The sequence below is a fragment of the Anopheles nili genome, chromosome 3 (genome assembly GCF_943737925.1).
Source record: "Anopheles nili chromosome 3, idAnoNiliSN_F5_01, whole genome shotgun sequence".
In the NCBI taxonomy this organism is placed as follows: Eukaryota; Metazoa; Arthropoda; class Insecta; order Diptera; family Culicidae; genus Anopheles; species Anopheles nili.
In genome coordinates, this window is record NC_071292.1 from 5,744,538 (window position 1) to 5,770,113 (window position 25,576).

General features: G+C 48.2%; 1 protein-coding gene across 1 annotated transcript; it reads right to left on the reverse strand.

The window, feature by feature from the left end:
- Nucleotides 1-548: 548 nt before the first annotated feature.
- LOC128727882 (uncharacterized) lies at nt 549-24,953 on the reverse strand. The gene is made up of 6 exons (XM_053821834.1): nt 24,815-24,953; nt 11,405-11,624; nt 7,239-8,413; nt 6,858-7,156; nt 6,675-6,773; nt 549-4,644 (listed from the first exon to the last, which is right to left on the reverse strand). Exons 1-6 carry the CDS (start codon nt 24,951-24,953, stop codon nt 2,293-2,295), a joined length of 4,284 nt encoding a protein of 1,427 aa, XP_053677809.1. The 3' UTR covers nt 549-2,292.
- Between the last annotated feature and the right edge of the window lie 623 nt (nt 24,954-25,576).

Consider the following 25,576-nt stretch of genomic DNA (forward strand, 5'->3'; position numbering starts at 1 on the left):
CAGAACGCGCGGATGGAAACGCAAAAGAAAAGAAGTAATTATGTTTATTGGAATTGTAAAGAATAAAACACTATTAGTAAATAAGCGAAGCGTGTTTTTTGTTTGCTGGGTTGATTAAGCCAGACAGAGATTAAGACTCTCGACTAAACCGTAAAGCATCACAGAAGAGATCAGTTTATTGAAAGCAACGAGTTTGTTTGCTTGAGGCAACGTACCTGTCGTGAGATTGCAGTACTGAAAGGGCAGCTGATCAGTAGAGAGTACACAATCTAACATAGACAACGTAAGCAGTAGCGCAATAGCGCACTGATGGGCACCCACGTATCGATGAAGATCCAGAAGGTTTCTCAACACCGTACGAGATGCAAGACATGCCTCAGAATGCCTACTGTTGCTTGGTGAGTGGAGGCGAATGTTGAATCGCTGTTCTCCAAATGGCTTGGAGTGAACGTAATCTGCTTCTTTTTTTTCGAATGCTGAGAGAAAATGAATCAAAAACTTAAGTTGAGATATCGTAGAAATATGCGTTGTTTTATTTGTGTGTCAGGCTCGCTATCGTAGCAGTATTTCGGCCAAAAATTGTGAAGGTTCTTAATGGTATTGCGAAATTTCAAAGCCCTGTCACCACAGGGCTAGCAGAGGGAAAAGCTTGGGGCCTGCTAGGGTGCTAGGAGGTTGAACGTCCAGGACCTACGTCAGTTTCGTTCTTCTGTTTTCTTTTCTTCCGACGGAGAGGGCTTTATCCTTTTGCGACCTAAAGGATACACAGGACTTTCAGAACGTTCCTTCGTTCGAGGATGATGGTCCGCTGCTGCTTCGCTCACTCCACATCACTTAAATACTAATCAGTCTTGTAAAACGCGATAGCAGTGTACACGCTTCTACTTTGTCCTTTTAGTTCAGTCTCCGTGACGATGTTCTTTATGTATCTTTGGAACCGCCTTGCCACTACACCCAGCTCGTACCGATAGCGAGAAATTTTCCGTTACTTGTATGGTGAAATAAATGCACTTCGCAATATTTGGCAACGCTATTGTGTACCTACACGTGCATGTTTGAGCTATTTGTAGGGCACTTTTGTTTGAGGATATCCTCAAAAGTACTCTAAAATGATAAAATTTTTACTATCTGTAACCGACAGCGCATCATATCGCGCATTTTTTGTCGCTTGGTCTTATTCTACTGTCTTACTGCTACTTCTCACTGACGAAAGAGGTACTTTGGACTGATTATCCGAAGGTTTAGTTATCCTTTCTTTCTTTTTCTTTTTTACATTGCCTTTGGTTCATCGAGCTTTTTTGTGTTTTGTTTCAACGCTTCTACCGACCACTATCTTTTATCGTCATATAAAGTGGTCTCACGCCGCTTGGCTTGCACTATTCTACACATATTGCCTCATGGTTACGCTGGTTGTAAGGATAATAATGATGAATAGACTTTACAATCACAATCTTTTTTCTTTTTTTTTGTTTTGCCTTTTCCATTCCACTGGAAAAGGGGGCTTTCTCTTTTTATACTTTTTGGATTACTACTTAGGTATTTTTATATGCTTTTTTTGTATACGCGAAACAAGAACAACAAAATCAACTTGCTTACCGATAAAGGAAACCTTTGTGTGCTGTGTGTTTGCTTATAAATAGACTCGATATTACGCCACTAAGGCTTATGCCCACCCACTTGGGTGGTAGGAAAAATTGGCTAGTATAGCATAAGAGCGTCAGACTTATCAGATTAGTGAACGCGCGGGCATGCGGGTTTGTGTAGTCTAATAAGGAGCAAAAAAGGAGTAGGATACGCCGAATGCGATCGGCAGCCTTTGAAACCCTTCTAGCCTAGGGGTTCTGTCTTTTGTAATGGTGCCGTCAGTGATTTCGTCGCTGGGCAGTGTTATGTATGTCATATTTTTACTACTTATGTGCTACTTATGGGTCCTAATCCCCCGCCATTCTAGGGTACATGCCCTTGCCCTCTCTAATGCCTGAGCCCTAAGTGCGGTAACCACTACGGTATGTAAGTTAAATATTTCTTTCCATTGCACTGCGGTTCTTTTTCTCTACCTTTTCCACCCTATTTCCTTGTCTGGACGGTATGGGTTTTTTTGTACTGCTGAGATTTTACTATCAGATTGGCTCTGCCCGTATTCGAGCAAAGCTAGGGGTCCAATTGGTTGGGTTTGGTTCTGTCCTCGGGCTATTCGGCCGTTGACTCCTGCTCCTCCTGATCATCCGCGGTTATGTTGAGCCGGATTCGAACTCGAAGTGGTTCCTTCGAGCCACCCACGCCAGCAGGGTGCTATAACGCGGTCGTACTGGTACTTCGCGTGTTGACCGTCATCGTACCACCGCTCATTCCGTGCGCCGATCCGGACGGAGACTGCGGTGAACCGGTGCCGGCTCCATCGATTGTCCCATGCGAAATCGTGCCCCGTATCGCGGACATGACTTGCGGCATGACGGTCCTTGCCGGTGCGGCTGACGTGTTGCTCCTACCGAATCCAAACATCGGCATATAGCGGAACAAGCTGTTGTTGCTCCTTGAGACTTCCGCATCTCGCTGCAACAGCGGTTCGATCGGATTGTATGCGTTCGTTTGGTTAGCCGACGTTGTCGGACGCTTTTGTGTCGGCTCGCGATTGTCTTGCGATAATTCATCCAGTGGGTTAACGGTGGTAAAGTCCGTGGCCACATTCAGATCGTTCAGATTGATTGCCCTCTGGGGGTTGGTGCGTTGAGCGCCACCCGTCGACATGATGCTGACGTTGTTATAACCGTTTAGGTCGTTCATGGTTTGTGTGCCGATGAGCAGATCCGCCGTCGGTTGTGACTCGTTATTTCTGCGTAACCCCGGCAACAGCTCGAACTGATCCGTGCTTGTGTCGACCATCTCGACCGAGGCGATCGGCACGTCCAGACAGGGGTTCAACAGGCGCGGATAGTTGGCAATGAAGTCCGACACCTCCGAAGCCATGGGACGCTTCTTGTAGTCCTCGTTCCAGCAGGCCTTCATGAGCCCTTCAAGCTGCGGTTTCACACCGGCGGGAATGGTGAGCGTTTGGCCCTGCTTCAGGTTCTCCAGCACCTGATTGTTGCTTAACCCTTGGAACGGGAACGAACCGAACGTGATGATCTCGTACAGCAGCACACCGTACGACCACACGTCGGATGCGGGCGTGAACAATCCCATCGTCAGGGACTCCGGAGCCATCCAGCGTACGGGCAGCATACCCTTCCGATTGAACCGATAGTAGTCGTTCTCGAACGTCGATCGTGCCATACCAAAATCACCCAACTTCACGACACGCTGCGCATTCACTAGACAATTCCGACAGGCCACATCCCGATGGACGTACTTCTGCTCGGCTAGGTACGAAAGCGCTCGCGACACATCCAACGCCATCATGGTGAGCCGTTTGTTCGAGATGTCCGAGTCTTCCGACTGCTTGCTGTTGACCAGATGCCGACGTGCCAGCAGATACGTCTTCAGATCACCGTACAGCATGTACTCCATGATCGTGTACACCGGTTCCGACTGCAGGCAGACACCCAGCAGCATCACGATGTTGTTATGATCGAACCGTTTCATGGCTTCGGCCTCCGACAGGAAGTCCACCTTGTCCTCAGTCGTGGAGCCCACCTTGAGCGTCTTCACGGCCACTGCCGTCCAGCGTTCGCCATCGATCTGTGCTTCACCACCGTACACCGTTCCGAAGGCTCCATCACCCAGCCGCCGGTTGATCACGACCCGATCCTTCGGGATCTCCCACTCATCGAGGGTGTACGGGTTAGTCGAGGGAGACAACAGATCAATGCCAAGTTTCTTCAAGTATTTGGCCGACTTCTTGATCTTGCGGTCGTAGCGCACCTTCCAGTAGAAGAAGGACCACAACGACAGGATCGTGATGCAGGTGAGACAGGACGCCGTAATGACGACGATCGTAACCTGATCGCAGTTGATGCCGAAGAGTCGCGCGATACCTGACAACGCGCACACGAGCGTTCCATCGTCTGGGATGCGGCCATCGTGCGTCATCCACACAATGGCGGACTCGTTCAGGATCAAGTTGCCACCGATCAGCTCGTACTCGCTCTCGGAGATGTTGGGTGTGAAGTAACCCACAATGTTCGGTGTACCGTTCACGAGCTGCACCACATTGACGATCGTGTAGCGGGATCCAGACTCGCCAAACCTGATCCTTCCGGACACACCCTGGAAGTCCGTGGCCTGGATAAGCTCAACCAGCCGCTTCGTGGTATGTACCGAGTGGAGATCACTGAAGTAGGACGGATCCTCGCGAAGTAAGCGATCGAACGCTAGGGCATACGTCCACACGGCATCGTACGCGTAACCGGCGTAATCCGACGCCATATACTCCAGGCTGGCCAGCTTTTTGGCGTACTTTTTCTTCCACTCGCTCACCGTCGTGCCGTCCACGTCTAGGTGGCTGTTATCTTCGGCGTACGGAGCGTGTGACAGCGAGAAGTGACCGTTCATGGCTCGCAGCAGTTCGGTGTTGGTGCAACTATGGCCTCCACTATTCGGAAAACCACTGGTACTTTCCGTGGTGCCTTGCGCTTCCGAGCTGAGGTTCCACACGTTCGTCAGCCAACCGGGCAGGAACCAGATGTATCCGTTTTCGGCTGTCATCTGTGAAGGACAATACCACAATAGTTTAAGTGAGTGAATGAACAAGGGATAGAGAGTGGGCGAGATTTAAGAAGCATCAATTCCCCGGTATCTGGTATCCCGGTACATCAACGAGCAAGTCGAGCTTAGTATCACATTTCGAATCGTCACAGAATGATCCCGCAATCCATTTAACATGCCGCGCACGTGTTCGCGCATAAGGAGTTGTTAGGTTGCAGCAAAACTGCAGTTGCATGCACCAAAACCCACACGAATTGCTCAGCACGTTTGGGTTTGGGCTACGACGTTTGGGAAGCGAAAAGGAAACACTCGCTGAAAGAAGCCACCACCGGCGTGTGTTGCATGTGCTTGACTTACTTAGCGCCCAGCGTGAGTCAAGGTAAGCGTGTGGAAGTAAAACCCGGATTCTTTTCGCGCGGTGCCGGTATTCAAAATAAAAAATGTCACCTATCGGTCCCCGTTTCCGGGGAAGCTTGCACTTTTTATTGGCAGTCGAATGGCAGCCACACCAAACATGATGCACAAAAAAATGGCTAGCAGCCACAACCGTTCTCGGATTATGTGGCCAACATTGTAGCAACGGTGGACGAACCTTCTGTCCCTGACCGCATGAGGTTATGTGCCGCTTTATACGCCAGACCTTGGGCTGTCATCGACGCGACGCCATGACTTCATTGTCGAGTTTCTGTGGTCTCTTGCTTAGCGCCAAATAGGGCTCAAAATACAAAAAAAGGAAATCGGATTCCAGGTAGCGAGCCTCCGCGACCCTGTTCGAGACGGCGCCATCCCAACGGACGGTCGTTCTTCCCGCGGAAATTCGAACAAAATCGATACCTGAACCTGATTACGAACCGCGGCCGGCTATTCAGTATCCTTGGTGTTGAGTTGGTGGTTCAAATTTGTTTGCGAACGATCGTAAAAAACAAAACTGCCTAGTCCGCTTTTATGCGATCGTGCTGAGACGCTGTAACACAAGCTGCGAATTTAAGGTCGCAAACACAAACCTGAAGCAGGAGGTCTGCGAACATCGTTAATGTCATGTTACCATCGAACAAAAAAAAAACGGGCCTTAACAACGTTATCGTAACAACGTTGCATCGAATTTGGAGAAATGATTGCAGTTGCATTTTAGCTGGTCCTCTTTCTGGCCCACACCTCACCCATACACACCACGGGTTGGTGCACAGTGGGGAATCCCTGCAGTAAAAGAAATAAAAATTGTCCAGTCATCAACTAACTGGTCGCCCGATCTCGGCCGGTCACATGTATTTGATAGCATGCACATTTTTTTTTGGGTCGCTGATGGCGCTTCCGGAGTGCTGAGCTGGGTATCGGTTCGGGTCGTGAGCGTTTTGCTGATGATTTGCACTTCTCGCTTACGGACCACCGAAAAGTCATCAGTCAAGCTAAACCAACCAACCGAAAAAGGATATAATCCCTGGAGCGCCACTTGGTGTGTGTGTAAACAACTTCGTAAGACGAACCAGCAGGTTTCCGATTAGGCAAGTAAGCGGTTTAGGTTTTGCGTTCGCTCTCTTACCGCTGATATTGGTACAATCAGTGTCGAATTAACGCGAACGATTAACTCGAGCCCGACCGAATGACGATAATTGTGATTAATTGCGTGAAGCGCAGACATCTGCTTTGATGTTGTTTTTTTTTTGTTCGCTTCCTTCCGAGGTTCCACGGTGCGAGTAGACGTGGCAAATACGCGTTTTTCGATTTGCCAATAGCATTCAAACGAATCGCGCGCGAAAGTGCCGAAGCCAAAGATGCGAAGGGTCAGTCGAATGAATATTCAAATGAAACCAAGCAACCTCAACCCGTTTGATCCAATGCTCCAACTCTACCCTTCCGAATGGGCGAGGCAAAACTTTGAATATTAAAGGGCTGCCTAAGGAATGGGCCAGCGATATGCATCCCTGAAGGACTCTACTAACATAACATTCCTTCTTTAATCGATCTTTTTCCCCTCGCTGTGCTATCGAGGCGCTTATTCTGGCACGCGAGCAGACTGCAGCAATACTTACATCCAACTTGTACGCCTCGCACATTATCACCTGGGCCACTTTGTCGTCCACATCTGCGATGATGATTTTGGCATCTTTTGACTTTAAATCCAGCAGATACTATCGAACGAAACATGGAGATCGCGTTAGAATGGGACCTAGAAAACAATCGAAAGCAAGACCCATCGCTTGACTATACCCTACCCGGTTCATTTCGCTGTACGCGCGATCGCGGGGAAACTTTTTGTTCGATATAAGATCGATGGAGTTCTCCTTCAGCAGCGTTTCCATGTACGAGATGTACTCGGTGGACTTTCGGCCGTCCTCTGTCAGGGCGGCTACCCGGTGCCAGTTCAATCGCGGTAGCAACTGCGCATACACGTGCTCGTACTGGCGGTTCTCACCGATCGTCCGGAAGAAGTACGGGTACGTTTCCCTGTCGGATAGCAATGCACCTTCCGCCGAGTAGGAGATGACGGCCAGGCGAAAGTGTTTAGATACACCTGCGGGAAAAAAATCAGACATGGTTGATCACGTTGGTCGCACGTGAAACTGGTCATCAACCAGCTATCGCTGGCCACTTACCAGCAATCGGTTCGGCCGTTTCACTGCATGCGGGTCCAAGCACCCCAATCATGCCCGCCTGGTACATGTAGTAGCTGATGAAGAACTTCATCACCATGTCCGCTCGGCACTGACCGTCGTTCTGCAGCACGGTCAGATGGAAATTTTGCAGAATTGTTGCGTTCGCGTTGATGTCTTGCTGAGCCATCAGAGCAGCGGGTGCTATCCCCTGGTACGATGGACCCATGCCGGTGAACGGGAATATTCCTCCGATGTACACGTCCAGCTTCTTCTGGCCCTGAGGTATCCACTTAGACAAAGTCAGTGCTTGGGCGCGCGTCCATTCGCAGGCTATCTTATCGTAATACTTTGACACCCCGAAGCGGGTGTATTCGGGGTTAGTTTCATCGCGCGCTGCCAAGATCTGCGCCTCGTACTTGTCGTACAGGTCGATCATAGCCAACACATCCGACTCTTCGAAGTACACATTTAGGAATGTTTGCAGGAAATCGGTTTTGCTTATGTGCTTGGCGTAGTACTTGAGTAGTGGCGTCATTTCGTACTTGCAGCCGGTGTCGTTACTCGCGATCATCTCTTCACACCGGGGCATCATTACCGGGACGTACTCGATCGTTCGGCTGTTGATCACCTCCGACGGTGTCCAATGGAACACCAGGAACTTCTTGCTGTTCTTTCGATCGCCACCGTAAACATTCATCATGTGCTGGATGCCCATCTTCAGCTTGTCACCCATCCATAGGACCTTCAGCTGGAACTCCATCTCCATGATGTGCTTCACGAGGAAGTGCGTGTACTCGTAGTGTGGCGCCAACACGAGCGCGCATTTGCGTTCCTCCGTACATTGCGGTGGAATGAACATGCCGTACTCGTTGCAGTCATCGGCACACATGCGCTCCGCGTACTGGTAGATCGTGGCGAGTATGGCTTCGGATATGTCAAACTTTTTGATTAAATCGTAGTACTGCGGATCGTTCACATTCTCCTGGAACATCGTGTATAGCAGAAGCTTCGGGAAGGCGTCCTCCTTGCGGATGAGCGACTTCGCTAGGAACAGCCCAAACCGACCCGGATTCATAATAGCGCCCGCTTCCTGAATTTCTGGCGGGATGATGTGGTAATCCGATAGCTGCCACACCTCCAGGTCGACTGTGGGGTCAGGCCACCTACCTTCAGAGCTGAAATGAATAAAGCACCACGAGAGGTTTCATTATGTAGATTGAGTTATCGAACTAGATACGCATTAATTACACCCGAGTGCGATGGAGCGCTCCGAGTGGAGTGACACCGAGAAAGCTATATTAAGAACAGCCGCTTGTTGCTGTTTAATTGTTACGTATCATATCGCACCTTAACAATGATTACTCAACGCCAGCAGGGACATTGTGGGTGTTGCTTCGAAAACAGACCACCAGAGTAGGTGTATGGAACATGCGTGCCGGTGCGAACGCTAGGATATCGAAACGCTCCGATTTAAAACCACTGTCCTCGTCTGCCAGCCGAGCACACTCTGCTCTGTGTTTGCCTTCAAACACGCTCACTTTTTCTGGGAGCTGTTTGTACAGCTTGAAGATTTTTGCTATATTGTTTCGTTTTTATTGTAGTGCTATTTTATGCGCAGACAGTTTTGATTTGCTTTTGCGTTTTACAATGGCTCCAATCCTTGGAAAAAGCCACTTATTGACACAACTGAATTCCGGTGATCAACATCATCCTCGCGGACAGATCTAGATGGACCTCGATCGTACTCTGACGATGATCTGAAGGGTATTTCAATGACAAAATGACACCAACGAGGCTCTCAACTTCAAATAGAACCCTCTCGCTTTTCTGTTCTGCGTCGCATTTTGTTTCTTAAACATGGCGGTTGGTATGGATTACAAAACAACACAACGATTGCGAGCACAAATGCGAGCATAATTAAATAGACTACGTACAACTCAACACTTGCCATATTCCAGCTCTACACAATGACGATCAATCAATTTGATCCTTCGACTCTTGGGCACCATATGAGCAGAGCAGAATATCTCTTGGCAGGTACTTCTGGGCACTGTTGACGGAGTCGTTGAAATTCTACACTCGCCACGTAAGCATCACCTGTAAGGGATCGTATTTTATGTGACGCGGAAGGCACCACTAAAAACTTGAACTAAACCTAATACACATAACCCATTCATAGACCAATGGAGGTGGCACGTACAACATGGGCAGCGTCTTGTGACATTTTGAGTTATGACCATCGACTCTTGTTTCACATTTTTTTTATGTTATCAACGGTTGCTGTAGACTCTTCGAAATGACCAACGCACGTGACTGTCATTTGAAAATGTCAAACCGCATGTTAGCGCGGAAACGGTCCAGGTCAGGTCTTGTTGCTTAGTTGACTGATATCGCTCAAATATTTCACATTTCCGCCCGGCAGAGATGGATATGTTAGATGGATGGACAGGCCTCAAGAACTGAGGTGCGATCGTACATTGATCCCTAGCCAGCGCTGTTGCCCTTTAGGTAAACTTTGTCTTAGGTCTTTGTCTTCGGTTTTGAGCGTTTGTCAGGTTCCGACGTAGAGATCACGCTAAATTGAAGCAGTAAATTAAAACTTGGTTTAGCGCTAATTTTAGCCAACTAATGCCATATCGCTTCTGCGTTTTGGCGTAATTAAAATCGCACCCGATTGGCTATCGGATTAGCGTAGTTTCCTTACAGCCCAACTGGACTTGGCTGACTGTTGTAACGCATCACGCCCGTAGCCTATCAGATTATTGTAATTAGCAAACAGCCGTGACCAGCGGTTTTTCACCGACTTGCCGCTACCGCGAGAGGCGACATAAATAGAGCCCCAAATTAAACGTCCGTCGCCGACCTGCGCTGGATATCGGACATTAATCCAACTCTCATTAGGGCCCGGCTAAATGGAACCGCCCTCCCGCCCCGGTGTCGGTGAAAATTCGCGAATGACCGTCTATGGAATCGCTAACGGATCGCGGTACGTCAGAGACGGCTAACAAGCGTATAACCGCAGGAGCAAAAAGTGTTCCTCGGCGGTGGTTCACGACGGTCACGCTTGCATGCGCCGCACCTCCAAGAGTGGAGCAGGTGGAAGGAATTGAATTTAATTTATTTACCACTCCAAAGGCACGGGTGGTTGTTTTCTTCAACCCCTCCCACGGCGGTCGCTGGAGTTGGAGCGAATTTTGACGACGCATTTCAGCAACGATCCGCGATCGAGACGATCAGTCGGCGGCGGATAGAACGATCATTTATGACCGATTTTGGTCACCTCGCGCCCAACATCTAACAAAGCGCGGCACTAATTTATCGCTATCCAGGCTCGTTCGTTGATCCTTCGCTTCTTCGTCTGCTTTTGGGGTTTGCTTTCGAGTTTGCTTTTCGAACGAAACCGAAAACTTGTTTTACGTCGCGTATTTAGCGGATTGCACTGGGGTGCATTTAGCGAACGACTTTTTGTCCCATCCATCATGTCAACCTTGTCTGGGTGATTGCGCTGGGGTAAACGCAAGCCACCGGGCCCACATGCTTTGTTGGAGTGAGTTTCTGATGCACGTCTGTTTTTGGACTTATTCCGTCTCAGGGGAAGTTTTTCAAAGGCGTATTTGATATCAGCGCCGCTTTTGCTTCCCAACAAGCGGGGTGTTTCGCTTCGACAGAACCTTCCAATTAAAAATCTACGATTTGCGGCCCGCCCAAATTTATGACCGCAGACGATCCCCATGGGGTCAACATAATATTACGCTCCAAAACATCCCTCGGCAATGCGCTTGAAACCGCCTTTTTCTAATCGTCCGCGACGTTAACGGAATCGTCCGGACCGAAATGGTCGAACGAACGTGACCACTACGCCGATGGTCTCATGGATTGTGTTTGGGGTCCGATGTCGCTGAACTAACCGACCGGTGGGAGGATTAACTTTGCATTGAATTATCTAAAACGTGCCGCACTAAAAAACCGGCAAATACTGTGCAGAACCGAGCCCGGGAAAATGAATGGATGCTAGCCACATGTGGGACAATGGTTTCAAGGTTTGGCGCAGACGTTGAAACGGAAGCGATTAAACTAACGATATTTGCTAATAAGTGAACACAAATTGGCTGTGCTCTCTTGCGCTCCGTTCGCGGTTACTTTACGTGTCCTCGTTTCGTACTCACCTGACAAGATGTTCGAGCGCGTAGAAAAGCCGGAACCGTTCCTTTTCATAAGCTGGCAGCGTGTCCCGATATTCGACCAGCTTCACGTTGCGATAGCCCATGATTTCGCGCAGAAAGATCGCGTAAACACGCGACGCTATCTGGTGCGTGTAGCGGCGCGTCACTTGAATGGAGATCGAGTCATTCTGATTTCGCGACGCGAATCGCGGTATTAGGTTGGCTGAAACGAAAGAGCGACCAGAATCGTGCGAGATGGTTAGGCAAATAAGACAATAAATTAACGAGACAAGCGAGGGTGCGTAGAGTGGGGATATCTGGTAAGCGTGGTTGGGCAAGAAGACGTACGTATATTCGAATCGCAGGACAAATTTAGATCTGCGATGACCTTGCGATGAGAACGACGCCACGACGGAAATACTCCACGCTCTTGACAAAGGTTCATTTTGCAGTGCAGCGTTTATTGCAGATCCCCATTCGTTACAGATCCTTATTCACCTTATTCGCTGGTGGCCATGCCAAGGAATCTAATTCCATCAGGGGCCATTTAACTCATCACCGTAGGATAGAAAGTTGTTCCGACATTTACGGCTTCCGCTCTTTTGGCAACTTTTATCGCAGTTACAACCAACAAGCAGGCATCGCTTCTCCAAAGCTCACAGTAGGCCTTGGGGTAGGCCAACAAATCTCACACGAAACAAAACCGATACGCAAAATCACCCTCGAGAGAAAAGCCAGCGTTGGGTGTTTTGTATCCGCACCCTAAACCACGCGGATGGACTCTCTTTCACCCTCGGTGGTCTACCGCAGAGGCCTTGAGGCGGGTCGAGAGCACGCGCGATGTCGCGAGTGTGGGAAGCTGTGGTTGGCGGCAGTATTTATGTCTCCAAATATCGGGTTTTGTGAAAAATAGCTCCCTCGCCGGTTTTGGTCGCGGGCAGAAAATGAATAAACACAGATCGAAGGCAACAAAAGAGCAAAAGGTACCACAGCGCACGCTGCGAAGAAAAGAAATAGATCGGCATCTTAAGCGCGAAATGGTGTAAACAGCCCCAAAGGGAACCCGAGGGGATGAAATAAGGTTGCGTTTCCGTTTGGTCACTTCCTTGACGATACGCGCCGTGCTTGTTGATGGGCGGATCTTGAGAAGAGCTGTTCGCGAAGTGTACGTACCACAAATTCTGACCGAAAGACACAACATACGAACCGGGGTGTGTAGGAATAAGACAACCGCGACAGCCACATCGTCTGAGCTGAAGATGGATTCATCGCCTTCACAACCCACCAGATCTTCAGCAGCATCTGTGGGAATTATTTGCAAGGGGAGGGATTGCTGTATCACTTTTTTCGACAACAGCAAATGACGGTAATAGATGTTTCTCGAACACAGTCGCAACAGTTCGTGAGACATAAGCATGGCGGGACGTGACACGTGGTTGGACGACAGTGTAGTGATAAAGCAAAGAACTGAAGCAGCAACCGCACTTTAGCATGATTTTTAGCCATCCTTAGTCGGAAGTTGTTACCATGTGTGCTTTAATTTCACTATCGGTCGCAGTTTTACGTACGATACTGCGGCAGGCGCTTACGGATCTAGCTGTCAGCTTGAAGTCTGCAAACTGCAAACACAAGAATCACCGAAACGGAGGGACTGAACTGGCTGAATCGTGTCGAACCACGGCCCTGCCGACAGGACACCATTTTATCGTTCAACGAACTTGAGATCGTTCGAGGCTGAATCTTTCCTGAATGTTTTAAGAATGCGGACTTCTAAAGGGTAACATAATTATGGCTCTTTCTCGTTCTTTCTCTCTAGCGTCCTGTTTTTTTGTTCAATCCAAGGAGATTCAAGCTTTCAACAGGGCGATTTCGTAGGCCTCTGAAAAGTGATTAGGCTGTCAACTGGAGCGTTTCCATCGCGCCACAGCGCTGGTGTGTAGAAGTCCGTCCGTCGTTTTCGTAGTTGCTTAACCATGATCGCATGATTGCTTGAGAAGATCATCCATCCGTACCGGCTCTCCGCTGATTCAGCGTAAACTGAGTTTTGACCGCCCGTGGCAAAATTTTGACCAAAAGCCAAGCAGTCTTCCAACGGTTGGAAATGAAAGGGTAGGAACGTGTATTGAAAACGTCACAAGCGTTTACGACGATGGAAACAGTCTGTTATTCACAAAAGTTCCTTTATATAATAGCATGGGGATCTTCTGTTTTACCGGCGATGATGCATGATCAAAACTCCTGTAAGAAATCGATAAGCATTCCACGCCATTAGCCATACAACATTTGCTTGTTGCTAATTCGAATACTTATGGAAAAACATTTATTCTCTTATTCCCCATCGCATATGTTAAGTAATGGGTTCCTTATTCTAGCGCATAACCCATAGTCGAGTCGGGAGACTAGTCAGATGGAATAAATTTAGTTCCAAATTGACTCGTTTCTTCCAGACGGGACGGGAAAATTCGTGCGCCATTAGTTTCTGCTCTGCTTTTCAACATTCGGTTTGTACCTGTTTTTTTGTGACTGAGTTTATGTTTCTGTCCCATGTCATTCTGTATTTTCTTCTTGTCTGATACACGCTGATACTTGCTTGAGTATAATATGTTCAAGTCAATCGTCCTCTTTGGTGGTAGATATGGTTTTTTGCAAAATCGTCCGATTCAGTGAATCCCAGAATCTTCTTCAGCTAGTTCGGAGAACTTTACCTTCAGGAAAACAATACCTTTTCTGGTCTTTTCTAATCCAACACATGGAGGAATAGGGGAACCGCTCCTATGTGCACGCTTTTAATATGAATACGAAAAACCTTCAATAGACACGAAGTGCGAAGGTATCGTCTCTGCGAAGATCAAAAGAATCACGAAGGACCGCGGCTGGGACGCGAGTGTTCACTATTTTACACGCATTTACAAACCATTCCCGAAAGCCGCCAGTAAACGTTGATCGTTCCATCGGATCATCGACCGCCTGGGGTGAAAGATAAATGGTTCATGGCCCATTGACCACCCTGAAGACGGTGGATTATTTTACACATTTTAGAAAGGACCGTCTGGGTGTTATTATTTTTTTTGCGCGCGCGCGCTGGTTTTATGTTCATTTGGCAGACAACAGGGCCATAAGCCACGTAATAATGGACCTAAATAGAGTCACGAGAAGAGGATCAGCTTGACGCCCCCCAAAAGTTGAAGTGAAATAGCGAGAGAAAAAAAAAACTAAACCCCAGCCTGTGATGATAGCCAGTCGTTGATAGCGATTGCAGAGGCGCCTGATACCGCCACAAGTGAGAAGCGCCGAAAGACCGAATGACCGAGAGAACCCACGGTGGAAGCGTAAGAAAGCAAGCTAACGGTCAGCGGATAAGATGTGGTCTCCCGTGGCCAAATTTCGCCACCGTCAACATCGACGTCATCGCGAACGAATATGCTTTCCTTTCCGTCCGATGACGTGCTGCCCAAATGCCGCCGTCTACGAATTTTCCAAACTGTGTCCAACTCGTCAAAATTTAGAAATATGATTCACTTGAACGGGACCGAAGGACACGATCGAATGGACTCTTCCCCGGCCTGGCAGAGGAAGGATGAACGGCGCCTGAGTCGGCGCGTAGTCTGTCTATTTATTTATGCCGTCTAGCTGTCGGGCGTGCGATTAACATAATTTTTTTTATGATCGCTGCTAATTTTACTGTCCACCGTCGGACCGGCCGACACTGTAGGGTAATCGGTCTAATTTGAATGTGCTCATTCCACGGTGGCGGTGCCTGATCACGCCGGCAGGGCGAGACAGGGCGATAAGAAAGCGAGAATGAGACATATTTTTTCGAAATGTTTTCAAGCCGAACGATAACACAGCTAGAAGGCACAAAAGAAACAGCTCAGTCAGAGTCAATTTCGCACGGACTAGAAATCTTCACAGGGACGTTTCTGAGATAAGTGAGGTGTGTGTTGTTTTGTGCTTGTTAAAATGTGCCGTGTTAGCAAAAACGATTCATTCAGTAAATCGAAGAAAAAACTGAAATAGCTTTAAAGCCACTCTGGTTTGAAATCTCACGCTTCGGCTCGAAACTGGCCGAATACTACGGTGGAGATTAAGCCACCGAAGAGGAAGTGATAATCACTACCACGACTGGCGACATTCTAGTAGTTCCTTCGTCGAACAGGTGCCCGCTCAGAACTGGCTCTTGTAGATACGCTTTCGAACTCGCAATATATGCAACACCTCCCCCATTTCCGACGTTTATCGACCGATCGAATCATTTTTATATGGTCACTTTCGCCGCGTCGTTTATTCGCAGCTGAAGCAGTGAAACGATCGCGAAAGCGTTAAACCGCAAGTAAATTAGCATATCTCTGAATGGTCGGACTCCGTCGGACGGGCACAAATAAACAAACAAACCACACGAAACAAAACAACACCGCCCCAAAACATGCCACCCGAAAAAGGTTCGCCCGTGAGAATGGTTCAGGTTGGGGTATTTCTTTTTTGTTTTGTCTTTTGTGCTCTCTTGATAGAGCGTTTTATCACGGATCGTACGAATTTTGGGAGCGGCCGGTTAGCGTAGAATCGCTTGCAAAAGAACACAATCTGGCGTCATACGATCGGACGACGACGCACTTGTTTGACGAGTTCCACGCCGACCATTGTTGGGGTTTGTTTTTACGCGGAAAAGCTCCGAACAACCCTTGCGCCAATAGTGTTCGCCGATGGAGATATCAACCGGCTTCCCAAAATGGCTTCCCTGGGCCGTACCCATTGTGAGGCATCAACAGTAAGCCTCACAAACCAGAGATATCACGCATCACGTTAAACTACGTATGATTGCACGTCGGCTGACGCGACAACACCCCGATTAGTTGCTTCCTAATTCGAGAAATCCCTGCTGGTGTTAGTTTTCTGCCCCGTTGTTTTGTTTGCGTGCTCGCGACCCGTCGTCTAGGCCACCGAAGACGAACGAAAAAAAATAGGGGTTGCGTTCGACACATTCGACTGTTTAATTACTATTTACCATTTGATGCTTTTGGCCTGTCCGCGTCGACTCAGCGGCAGCGGCAGCGGGACTCGTTTGGGGATGTAAGATGTGCGCCGTTAATAGTAGCCGTTATTTGCTTGTGTAAATATACCCTTTCTTGAGAGCTTGTTTATTTGTTTATTCGGTATGTGAACGCTGTTCAGTGGTCTTTTCGTGCATTTTAGCGTTTTCGCGCCAAGTAGCATGTGCCTTTCATTGATGAATGGAGCAGGTTTCCGGCACAATACCGCAACATTGACAAAATGATCGGCGGTAGGCCTTTTTTTGCAACCCTTTCCGAGAGATGAGAGAATGTTCCTTACAGGTGGACCGTGCATTTGATAAGCGTGGACACTGCATGTGTTGTTCTGTGAAAAAATAAAATGAATCCTCCCCAGTAAAGCTTACTTCCTAGCTTCACAAGCGTGTTCATGCTAATCTTTTATGGGCTCTGTCAGGCGTCTCCACCGGACAAACTTTGAATCTCGGTCACGAACCGGACATTTACAATCCCATTTAGTTTTGTACGAGGAAGGCTTTTCGTCTGCAACCCGTCTAACGACGCGCCTCACCCAACGAATCTCTCTTCATGCTTCTTTGTAATTGGCTGCTAAAAGCATTAGCTGCGCCACTATAATTCATTTTTATGGTACATTTTCGGACGCAAGAAACGAGCGACATGGAGCATAAGTTTGCTTTACAACAATTACATTTGCCTCCCGTATCCATCCCGCACGGTGGTTTGATTCGTTTATCGTCTCGGAAAACTACGCCGTAGCTAGAGCTGTTTTATTGTCCGTATGAACCCCCTTCGTTACATCTTTCAGATCCTCCGCACCGAGGGTCATTACATCGTAAATTGCTGTTCAATTTATGGTGCAGCCAGCGGCAAGCGTTGCTATCGAAGCGACAAATCACTGCTCGTCCTGCGTGTATGTAAACTGTGGAAACCTCGCTTCGTTGGCATGACTCCAGTCGCGGCTTACAATGGCCAAAACTGGCCAGCTTTTTTCTTCTACAGATGCGCACGATGGACTCCTCACTGGTCGGATGTTGTAAGAGAACCGACGAGGACATTAGGAGGAACCATACTGAACTCGCTTCATCTGAAGGGGTGCGTGTGTGCTTTTTTTTTAGTAATTTCTATTCAAATTTATATACATCCTCGTGCATGGAAAGACGTCGCAGATGGCGCGCCAAGGACGTCGACCCCTTTTTTCGTCCTGTTTTTTCGTGTCCTTATCAGCATTGTGGGGATGGCAACTGTAGTGCTCTCCCGTACCAACAATGCATGGCAAGGAAACGGGCCCATCGTCTTTTTCGAAATACAAACACATTCCTAGGCAGCTGATATGAAGAAAAAAAAACCCGTACCCAACTTCTTCCGTTTTCACAAGGATCGAGCTCCACGGTCGGATTAGACGACAGCTAAGCCGGCGCTATTCGAATTATACAAACATACCCTGCCCGATCTAATTATGTTGCCAGGGCGCGTAGCTAGGACCACGCTCGCAGAGTACCACCCGCCGGGCATCTAATTTGCCCGGCTCGCCAAGAAAGTAATTGAAAAGGAGCACCCCACGGATGGTCGTAAATTATTTCATTGCGATCGTAAAATATGCTGCGCTTATTTAGTGCCGCCGTCTATGAGCGAAATTTCGGTCGTCCTGGACTCTGGACGCTGGACCACACATACGTGATCCGTCGTTACGGACGATTTGTATTTTAATGACCGCGAACCGGGGCGGACATCCCGCGTGGTGTGCTGGCTTCCGAGGCTTAGCCGGGCGGTTTTTATTGTTGCTGCTGACGCCGGTGTCGGACGATGGGAACGGCTGGGATTCAATGTGCTCGAAAAGTAATTGAAAGGTAATTTGGGAGAATTTCGTGTACCGTTTCGAAAACATTGAACGCACCGCGTGCGGGATCGGATTTGTCGAAGAACGACGCAATACTCAAAACACCTGAATCAACACTCGACACGGCCGTGGCCGAGGCGATACGGCTACCTTGAGAAGGCGGCAGTTGACCTTGAAAGGGCTTTATCGGAAAACGCAGGCAGACGACAACCATTCCAAGAACCAAGAAGGCCAATCATGAAGGTCAGCAAGCAAGAAACCCCAAGCACGGTAGCATAATATGCTCGCTTCGGCTTATTCACCTTCGCTTTCTCCAGCATGGCCACATGAATTTCTCACGGTCCTGGACGCATTGATCTACGGCTGGACCTTCTGGTGGAGCGAGGAGCAGAAAAAAAAATCCCATCAATATTGACTACGAGATGGATAAACGTCATCAAAGGGGATAATGAAACACGAAGGTGCCCGGGGAAAATAGGTACGCGTAGTATGAGTAGCAACGGCAACGCCAAAATTGGCTTCTCTTGGCGCCTTTTCCGGTTCGTATGAACGGATGCTTGCGTGTTGGGGACGGACGAGAGTGAATTTCCCGCCGGCGTACGGCGAAAGCGAACTACCGAAATGCGTAACTGGTGGTGCGCAATGGAGCAAAATCCCTCGAAAATAGCGCGCCATCGTCGCAGCGGCAAACGGACACGAAGGAAAGCGACGCATTTTGTGGTGGAAATGTAAAAGCATCCCGGCGATTTTTTTTTCTCTCCCCCCATCGCACGAAAAGCCGGTCCTTTTCGTATACTCTATCTCTCTCTCTCGCAGACACACACACACACACACACACGCTAAACTCATCCTTTTTCTCCCTAACACAAGGCAGACAAACAAGCCCATTCTCTCTCACGCGCGCACGTTGCTCATACCACGGCCATTGAGAAAAGCTCCGGCTCGAGTCGACAGCACGCGCTTGGACGGGCTGGAAAGGATACGGAACGGGTCCTTTCCCTTCCGTTTGTGCCCGGTTTTCCACCCTTGGAAAGGAAATGAAATGAAAGCACCACACCGCCGTTCGGGCGTGCCTTTTTGGCGCTTTTTTCAGTTTGCCCCGACCGGTCGTCGGGCCACCGGTGCAAGTTGATTTTCCTTTCACGAAGCGCTTGTAAACGCTCCGGAAAGCAGATAGAAACCAGGCGACAAACGCACCCGATGGGGGCTTTCCGTTGTTCCCTAACTAGGAAGCTGACCTTTACCGTCGACAACCGACAACCATCCCTTCGGGAAGGAGCGGTCCTTTTCATTTTGATTTTTACCAAAACATTCCATCCCGAGGACGTTGCCACTGGTCGAGGATGGAACGGAATCTCTCCTGGGCTCGAAGATGGCGCAAGGCAACCGAGGTCCGACGACTGCGACGATCGATGAACGAAATGTAACGCTACTGCGTAGTATTGCGCTCCCAGTCCCAGGACGAAAGTTGTATCCCCGAGGGGTGAAACGTAACCAGCGATAACTTTTTTTTTTGCTCTGTCTTCTTCACCGTACGGCGGCAAGGACTCGGTTGCGGTGAGAGCGATCTGTCAGCCTTCCATTTTTGTCAAGATTAGTGTAGTATATCATTTTTGACGGGCTTTTCGTGCCTCATCTAGTGCTGCTGAACCACCTTGGTTCTTGGTCGGTTAACGAGCAGCGATTTGTTAATAAGTGTGAACAGTGTATTTTCCTACAGGTGAAGGAGCTTTTCCAAAACTTGTCGTGCCGTTTTTTTTATGTGCCCTCTTCGCATCCTTTGCCATCCCTGCCGAGCTACGTAACGGCGCTCATTTTTCTTTCTTTTTTTTTGCATATTGCCCTCACTGGAACCACCAGGCAACCACCAGGCTCGGTTGTGTGGTAGATGTTTATCAACCGGTAGTAAATTGTTTACGGATGCAAAAGTTGACTTTAACCCGCTATACTGCGCTCCATTCCATTTTCGTCCTGCGAGACCTTCCGGAGACGCCCAATATGGCGAAAATGAATGTTCATTTTGGGGACCCAAATTTATGCATATCACATACAACGGAGCCCGAAAGGCTCATCGTCGAGATAGACATGTCGAAAGGGTGCGTCTCGTCCTTGTCCTGCGAACCCTGGGAATTTTTAGAGAATTTGTTTCTTTGTTTTTTTTTTTAACTGAAACCTCTCCACGCCAGCACGAAACGTAGCCCATTTGGCGTGTGGGGCTTTCGTATCTTTTTTGTCGTTATGTTTATGATTTTTTTTTCGTTTTTACTGGCATTTTTACATGCTTCCCAGGGTCCAAGGATGGTGACATTTTGTGTGTGTGTGTGTTGCTGCCGGCAACTCTAAAAAGATAGGATAAAGTACGACAGCACTAAATCGACTCACTTGGAGCGAAGTGGAGGGACCGCAATTTTTCCGGCAGACAATATTAGCATTCCTGCCTCGCCAGGATCGCATAACATTAGTGCGCTCCAGATTAGCCGCTTCATTTACGGTTGATGGTTCTCTGAGCCAGCGGAGGTGACATGGGTGCGTTGATAAGGCTGAGAGTTATTAAAGTCGATGTTCACTTGCGGTGTCGTGCCATCGGTGAAATGAGCTACGCATAGGAGTATTAGTTATTCGATGTGGCTGCGAGGCAACCAATTCCATTGCGAGAACTTTTTTTATGCCGCATATATTTTGACTGCCAACAATTGCTTAAAAGTATCATTCAACGTTTATGACCGAATGCCAATGGCAATGTAATGACGTTCCACCTGTTTTAATCAAGCCCTAATTAAGCGCAAATGTTCGATCTCATCGTTCGTCTGTGAATGGTGGGCTTCAGTGTTGCTTTCCAACACGGATCGAGATACCGATCTGCTTGATGTAAAGAAGCAAATTGTAATGAGATTTTATTAGCGAACAAACAAATAAAAAAAGGCCCAGGATGGGAATAATTGCTCGCGATATCGCTATAAGCTCTCCTCGGGTGGTTCAATAACGTTGTACAAATCACATCCACTTATCATCTGTCTGCTTTGTGCTGGTAAGCGCCTGTACCAGGTTAACCGTACCATTAATTACAAACCGTACCGTCTTTCGTGAATGGACTTTCGTATCTTTGATCAGCGATGCCGCCCGGTGAGCTAGGTGAAATGCATTTACATCGTAAACGTCCAAATGATTGATTGTTTGGAGCGGTGGTTTGGACCCAGCCGGCATTTCGCGTATCCTCTTTCCAATTATATCTTGCACTCGTTTTCTCGTCAATTTTACTACGCAGTTGTAAAATTCAATTAACACATTCGTTGTGTCTGAGTAACGACTTCACAATGGCTTCCCATTCGCAAGATCTTGCACCACAAGGGCAGCAATAAAACGGCCAAAATGTGTTAAACATTACCGGTCAAATTCAACGATGAAGTTGTCCAAACATATCAAAGTCTATCGAAACCAAAAAAAACGACCCCTTTCGGTACACGCGTATTGATTGTCGTGACAGGAAAAATTGCAACAGAAGCGATGAGCAAGCGGCAGATAAATTTACTCCCAATTCCTGAAAGTGCGGCCGACTGCTGGCCCAAAGAGAAAAAAAAGCTCGCACCGGGATGGCAAGAAAACGTGGTTGAACGGAGCGAAACGCGGTTTACTTTCTTCCCTGGTATCAACCTTCTCCGCCCGGTCGTGCCCACGAGACGCAAGGCGAATGGAATGATAGCGGCTCATAAAATAGTCATTTTTCACGCCGATTTCATCGTTACCGGTTGTCGACACGGAACGGAAACGGTTCGCACCGAAAGTCAAGTCGTCAGGCGTCAACACTCTCGTGTCATCTGTCATCTGCCCCTTGGCCGACGGCCCCATCTTCTACGGACGGTTCTCTACCAGGCATTCAGTAATTGGTGATTGATGACCATTAGGTGTTTGACGCGATTCTTCGCTGCTGACGCCGTCGGTGGAATCGCATCACATAATCAGTTAGATGCGCATGTTTATTGGCAACATCATGTCAAACACAATTACGCTCGAGTGAGTTGTTAGTTTGACGCGTTTTCGCTACATTTTCGAGGGAAAATTCTTGAACCGATATTTCAAACACGCACTGAATTATGCCCACTCATCGCTCGCACTGCGACTTCATCGCTCTGAAGGGATTCCGTACTTTAGTGAGCGTTGTTTTTCCACTCTAGCGGTTGGGTTTGAATTGAGTAAATTAATAAAAGCGTCAACCGATACCGTTCAAATATGGTTGAAAAGCGAAAGAGTTTGGTGGCAGTGGAGTCTGGTAGAACAAGAAGTGCTTCTATTGCGTGTTAAACCACTGGTCACGTCGGGTTTTCGTGATTCGTGCAATAGCGTACGATTGTGGTCTTTTTGAGGCACGTATGAAATGGCAATTTGGTTCCGGATCTACCCACAGAAGACTGCTGCAATCGCTCATATTCCAGCGCCCAGCTGTATCGTATCTCGTAACACGATCAATTGCTTCTCCCATAAACAGACAAGAGGCAAATTGCAGACTAGTAGATGTTCACGGAGTGCTTACTTATCTCATTAGTAGTTGCATTTCCTACGACGCAGTAGCGCAGTGGGCGTTTCATGGTCATTTCGGGCTTCAACCATCATTACTCCGGGGAGGTGAAAAGCTGCATTCGCTTCCAATGGCGCCAGTGGGAACTATTTCCGGCTCCTCCGTACGCATTTGCATGCACACGCTGATAGCATGGGATACGTCTTGAACGTGCGGTCGAATGTCAACAAAGTGCGTCTGCAACAGGTCCCCAAACACTTTGCGGCTAACGTTGGGCTGTACTTTCCCCGTCGGGAAATACGATCATGTCGACCGAGACAATGGCCACGTGCCTTCTGTTATGTCGTTGACGGGGCGTACCATTGTCGTCAATGATAGCGAAGCAAATGTGTAGGAACGCTGGATAAAAGGAATTCCTTAGAAATCGTAGGCCAAGGACAGACCAACTCTCGTGATGTTAAAGAGGATGTAAACGACGACAACATCCAGGAATCGAGAGCGATGATAAGAAAGCGCTCGTTGAGGGAGAAAGTCGCGTAATCTGTCCGTGATGAAATGTACAGCATATAGATTGTTGCTCGCTCGCTGAAATCCTTCAATTCACGCACTTCCCGTGCGGAAATCATGGCATAACTTTCCTTTGATCCGCCCTTTTAGGCTAATGGGAGTGAAGCTATTTGCTTGAGGCGAAAGCTACGCTATCCTTCTCGAGAAGCGGCACCAATGGAACCCTTAACCACTCTGGTGAATAATTATTGATCTAAACAAGGAAACATCACGTCGAACTGCGTTAGCATCCATCCGTCAACAGCGGAGATGAATTAAAATGTTCCACCATTCCGGCCGGTTAAGGCCACATCCTTGAACGCTAATTGAATGGCTCAAACGCTAGGCTGTTGATGGAAGAGGAAAGTTCCTTATCCGACGTCTGTTAGAACTTCCGTGAAAGTTATTGAAGTTGTGAAAAATAGACCTCATGCGTGACGGGGCAATTTTTCTTGTAAATTTGGAAGTCGTTAATTTTCATTCGTCCGCACCAATTTCCGTTCTTCTGACCTTCTTTCCACGATCCACAATGTTATACAAGCGTTATTTAATTGAACGACTATTCCCTTATCGATAACCATGTGTAGTTCAGGATTCGCCGTGTCGAGAAACACTTACATATTGATTGCCTTTGTATTCGGTGACAGAGGATTTCAATCAGCGGCCCCATTTGATCCCCTCTCTCCACTCCACCAGCGAATTCCCACCCGTTTGTAATCGACCGATCATTATCATTTTGTCTGAAAACCGCCCCGCTCGAAATGGCTGTAGTTCCCCCGCGTGCGTGCGGCTATTCAAATTTATATGCATACAAATGGAAATTCCAATCGATCGCTCGACACGAAGCAATATGGAGACGCATCAGGGAAAGGCGCACGCGGAGACCTATTTTCAAAAATAGACCTATCCATTTTCCCCTGCATCGGCCAAGCCGAAAAATTAATCCATCCCCGTAGGCCATCGTTTGATTGGCGGAAAACAGGAAAGAGAAAGACCCAAAAGCTCTCGATTACCGAACCATTCGATCGTTCTGTGAGTAGTCTGGGGAGGACCACAACACGATTAAACGGGGGGAAGCAGAAGGAGGTCATCACTAACCAACACCAGGTGGACCCCATGAGGGCAGGTGATTTTTGGGAGCGATGAATTATGCAAACGATGTCAACGACATTTTGCTTTTGCATAAATATGCTCCCGCCGGCTGTGCCATTGTCGCCTTGCCAAAGGGGCTATCCGGTTCGGATTCCACGCTGCCTTAACCCGATTGAAATCCTTCCGCAAGCGTGCCATAAATTATCCCGGAATGCGACGGCCACGAGATGCCGTCGGATGGCGAAAGTTACCGCCACCGGTGGGCGCTGTTTTGGGTTGGTGAATACATCGTTGAAATTAATTTGCCGCGATTTGAAACCACCGTTGGCTGGATGTGTGAGCTGGAGCTGCTCGACCGAGGGAATACGAATCGCTTGCCTAAATTGAACCTTTCCTACCTTTTTCCGCTGCGGAATAACACTCGAACTCGAACTGCTCGTCCGATCTGTCTCCGGTGTCTTTGTGCATGAAGCCAACGGCTAGACTGATGCAACTGAGTAGTAGCAAGAACAGAAACAGCTCATGGAAAGGCACCATCCTGTGGATGGGGGTGGGTTTCCTCGGTGGAAAAGACCTCCGGTTTTTCCAAACCATTTTCAACTGCGACATTTTCCCTTGTGGTTGGAAGCTTCGTGCACTTCGATCACCAAGGGTACGCTGCAAAAAAAAGGGGAAAATAACATCGATTTATTAGTGAATGTCCGGTTTTAAACACGTGCTGGAAAGGAAATGGGTATGTCCGTGTTTGGCAATGCTTTGCAGAAATGAACCTCAGCTGGTAAGCAGTTTGTCACGCCTCCTTTGATTAACGCTGGCGAGAAACTTCCGAAATTGAACTGAAGCGTGACTCAAACTCCATCGGGCCCAGTCAATCGATCGGTTTTCAGTAGGCCTTGAGTTTCAGCCGCCAGAAGCATCGCAATCACCAGCCTTAATGCGACCATTTTTCGAACTCCATTACCTGCCCTCGGCGCACTTCAGTGGCGAGCCTGCGGTTTATTGCTAATGTTTAGACGCTTTTATCGCGCTCCACCCGGCTTCACGTACTCGTGCTTTCCGTGCGAAAAATCGCTAAGAGTGTGCGGGCTCAGGAAACGGGAATCGAAAACAAAAATCAAGAGCACCCCGATGAGGAGATGATGCTTTATCTTTCTCGAGTG

What these genes read in the sequence shown, in the direction of transcription:
- LOC128727882 (XM_053821834.1), bottom strand. Translation starts at nt 24,953, where the DNA reads ATGGTGCCTTTCCATGAGCTGTTTCTGTTCTTGCTACTACTCAGTTGC. An exon ending in AACGGCCGAACCGATTGCTG is followed by an intron (nt 7,157 to 7,238) that starts GTAAGTGGCCAG and finishes TTTTTCCCGCAG; the next exon opens with GTGTATCTAAACACTTTCGC. An exon ending in CGTACAGCGAAATGAACCGG is followed by an intron (nt 6,774 to 6,857) that starts GTAGGGTATAGT and finishes TTCGTTCGATAG; the next exon opens with TATCTGCTGGATTTAAAGTC.